This window comes from Phaethon lepturus, unplaced genomic scaffold, assembly GCF_000687285.1.
Source record: "Phaethon lepturus isolate BGI_N335 unplaced genomic scaffold, ASM68728v1 scaffold15711, whole genome shotgun sequence".
Taxonomy (NCBI): domain Eukaryota; kingdom Metazoa; phylum Chordata; class Aves; order Phaethontiformes; family Phaethontidae; genus Phaethon; species Phaethon lepturus.
The window spans coordinates 8,034-11,915 of NW_010518564.1; the positions used below are offsets into that span (position 1 = coordinate 8,034).

The window sequence follows — 3,882 nt, forward strand, 5'->3', positions numbered from 1 at the left end:
GTGCAATGTGACCCAGCTCAGAGTTGGGAAAACCTTTAAAAAAAAAAAAATCTGTCACGTGATGGATATTATGGCCTTTGCGCCAGTGGCTGCTCTTCTCTAGAAACCTGGAAAATGCCATTTTGCTTATTGGTGCCCTGTGCTGTAAATGCCTAAGAAAGATGGCCTCCCTGGTAGAAACGGATTAACAAAGTTGAGAAATAGAAACCTTCATGAGGAATTTCAGAGCAAAGAGATCTGTGAGCACTTTTAGGGTCCTGGCTGATAGGCACAGGAATTGCTGGTTTCTTGATTTCAGAGTAGCTTGCAAACTAACTTTCCATAAATCCATCTGAAGTGGAGGGGTGAGGGCAGGTGGGCTGAAATGCCTCTGAATGCTCTCTGTGAAAGGCTGCTGCTATTTGTGGAAGCTGAGCAAACCCAGGGAATTGTGGTGGGCTATGAGGTATGTGGGACACAAAGGTGAAATCCTTTAATTCATTACAGTCATAGTACTTTGAACCTCACCTACTGGAAACTCTATGCTTCTGTTGAAAAGTCGGAGCTGCTGGCCTGTCTGAACTCTTCAAATAGTGATTTTAGTACTCTCCCAGCCTCTGAAATGCCTCCCCTATTCTAGGAGTAATTCAATCTGTGTTAAGAGGGGTGGAGTCAGCTGACAGGCCTTGAGAATGAAGGAATCTTTGTCTAGTTAGCCTAGGCTCTCTTTGTAGTTAGTGGTGAGGATTGCAGTTTTGGGATGAATCTTTAAGCACTGATTTTAAACATTGAATTTGAGATGGATAATGATCAAGACTTCACCTTCTTTGCCTCAAGCTATTGTGGACCTTGCTACAACTAACAATAAAGCCCTACAGTTGTATTTTTTTAAATTTATGAATGCAGGTTATCCAGACCTGTTCATGGAAGGTGCAAACCATCAGCAGCAGTTCCTCAAGGTCTGTCTTTATTGCTGGAATGTACTCATGAAAACATTGTTTACACTGTAAAGCTAAAGATGGGCCAACTTTCCTTAATTTATATAGGAATTCTAGCTGTCTTAAGACTATTTTTTAACATAATACTTAACTTACTTTTATATGATGTCATCTTGTATTCTTTTGTTACTGTTATCAGGCTACTGGAAGTTGTAGCTTTTAATTTAAGGCTGTTTTCATCAATTTCCCCTGTCTGTTTTTCCTACTTAATGTTTTCAGTCGAATGAATGTGATACCACGTGTGTAATCAAGTAATGAAATACTACCTGCTGATAAGAGATTAGATTATTTGTGACTGCTTATCGGTAAGCCCACTGCGTCAACAAACAGTTACCACAGGCAATGGATATGCTGCAATTATATGATATTGCCTTTATTTTATATCACATGCTTGATGGTATTTGATTCCCGTCTTGGTTAATCTTAGTTTTGTTTTTGTCTTGTCTTAGGTCAGACGATTAAAACAAGACAATGGATTGGGGAGCTCTGCATACCATTTTAGGAGGTGTAAATAAGCACTCCACCAGCATCGGGAAGATATGGCTCACAGTCCTGTTCATATTCCGTATCATGATCCTGGTTGTGGCTGCAGAGAGAGTCTGGGGGGATGAACAAGATGACTTTATCTGCAACACTCTGCAACCTGGTTGCAAGAATGTTTGCTATGATCACTTTTTCCCCATCTCTCACATCAGGCTCTGGGCCCTGCAGCTGATCTTTGTTTCCACACCTGCGTTGCTGGTGGCCATGCATGTAGCTTACAGAAGGCATGAGAAGAAAAGGCAGTTCAGAAAGGGAGACCAGAAATGCGAATACAAGGACATTGAAGAAATCAGAAAACAGAGGTTTCGTATTGAGGGCTCCTTGTGGTGGACGTACACTAGCAGCATCTTCTTCAGATTGATCTTTGAAGCAGTCTTCATGTATGCATTTTATTTCATGTACGATGGGTTCCGAATGCCTCGCTTAATGAAGTGTAATGCTTGGCCCTGCCCCAACACAGTAGACTGCTTTGTTTCTCGACCTACTGAAAAGACGGTTTTTACTATTTTCATGATTGCTGTGTCCAGCATTTGCATTCTTCTAAATGTGGCTGAATTGTGTTACTTACTGACAAAATTTTTCCTCAGAAGGTCTAAAAAAGCTGGAAATCCAAAACATCATCCCAACCATGAAAATAAGGAAGAAACCAAACAAAATGAAATGAACGAGTTAATATCTGATAGCTGTCAGAACACAGTTATAGGATTTTCAAGTAGCTAAGGTGGTGTCAATGCTAGTGTTCACTCTTTTTGGAGTGAATGTTCTTTGTTTAAAGGCTGCAAGTGAAATTTGTTATATGAAACAATTTAAGTTGTGTGAGACTTTGATACATAGTGTCAGGTGTCAGTTATGCAGATGTCTGAAAAAAGTCAGGGCAGCCTACAGATGTGAAAATTGCATGAGGATTAAATAGGAAAGTGTATCTTCCTATGAGTTACCCTTACAAGCTGACTATGACAAGTGGGAAACCCACTAATACCTTCATGCTGACACAGCACCTGAAAACTACGTGCAACAGCAATAAGAACAAAATTCTTTCCAAGCTATGTACTCTAGTATTACAAGATGTTTTGTAATAGTGATAGTTTTTACTTGTGAACTGACAAAATATTTTTCTAAATCTAAGATTCCATGTTACTTAAGGTGTTATAGTACACAACTGACGGTTTTGTTTCATAACCAGGCATATGCAGATGAAACCTGTATTACTATATTCATAGTGAGGAGACAGCGATAGGCTACGTCTTCACAGCTTTGCAAGTGCTGCTTGAGTCTGGACATGTAGCTTGAGACGCTTGCATACGCACTGCTGGCTGTAGAGGAAGTTGTGTGAAAGCCCACCCCAGGCAGCTAGGTCCTGAGTGCCAAGTCATGTCTAAAACCAGCATGACAATATAGATACAGCCTAAGCAGACTTGCTTTAAGCCTCTAGTAGACCTGGTAATCTTATTGATTCTTTTAACTGCATACCACCAGTTTTATAGCAACATACATAACCTTATGTAAATGTTTGTCTGATGTATTTGCTGTATTTGTGTCTTTATGTTATATCACATCACAGAACTTTTTTGGTTTTGATTTGCTTTTTTTTGTGGTAGACTGATGGTGCTGTTAAGAAACTGGGGGCTCTTTGTTTTGAAGGACACTGAAAAGTATAACTGGAAACGGAACAAGTCTTCTCAATAAAATGCAAACACTTTAACCTTTCTCAATGAAGTGGGAGTCTATATGTGAATGCTAGTGAGATCTTAAGCAGGGCAAGTGCCTGTGAAAAACTGTTCAAGCAGGTACTTTACACCCAAAGTGCACGTAGCCCATACACACCCCTCATTCCCAGCCAGCAGCGCTAATGCCCTGATTCTGTTGTCCATACTCCAATGGAGGAACTCTTGAGTACATGGGACTATGCTTGTGGGAGAGGTATGCTGCTAGAAACAGGGGATCCTGAAGGTCAAAGAGGTGGGTGTAGCACAACCCTAGCTACAGTGTCTTGTGTGTGTATCCTATTTTGGATCACTTCTCACCGCGCTAAAAATGTCACAGACACACTGACCTAGGCAGAGTTGCTCTTTTGTTTTTGTTATTTTTGTGCACCAGTGCAAATGGATTAGCTGCTTTGTTTTTGTATCATGGAGCTGCTCTTTCAAGGGGTGTAACAGAGCTGGTATCCCTAGGAGCAGAGATTACACTTGGTGCGGTTTTCCTCCTGCTGTTGTATCACACTTTGTCTTACAGGTGCTGGCACAGCTTTGTGTGTCCATGCTGTAAGTGGATTTGGGTTGGTTGTTTTATGTATGACCAGGAGAACCCTAACAGGCTTCTTGCACAAGCAACAGGAGAGAGAAAATACCTACCATTAGCT

At 40.9% G+C, this 3,882-nt stretch overlaps 1 protein-coding gene across 1 annotated transcript; it reads left to right on the forward strand.

Moving 5' to 3' along the window:
* Nucleotides 1–1,432: 1,432 nt before the first annotated feature.
* On the forward strand, nucleotides 1,433–2,584 carry LOC104616200 (gap junction beta-6 protein). The gene has a single exon (XM_010296777.1). It carries the CDS (start codon nucleotides 1,449–1,451, stop codon nucleotides 2,238–2,240), a length of 792 nt encoding a protein of 263 aa, XP_010295079.1. The 5' UTR covers nucleotides 1,433–1,448; the 3' UTR covers nucleotides 2,241–2,584.
* The last annotated feature ends 1,298 nt before the right edge of the window (nucleotides 2,585–3,882 follow it).

Coding starts and splice junctions, on each gene's coding strand:
- LOC104616200 (XM_010296777.1), top strand. CDS start 1,449: ATGGATTGGGGAGCTCTGCATACCATTTTAGGAGGTGTAAATAAGCAC.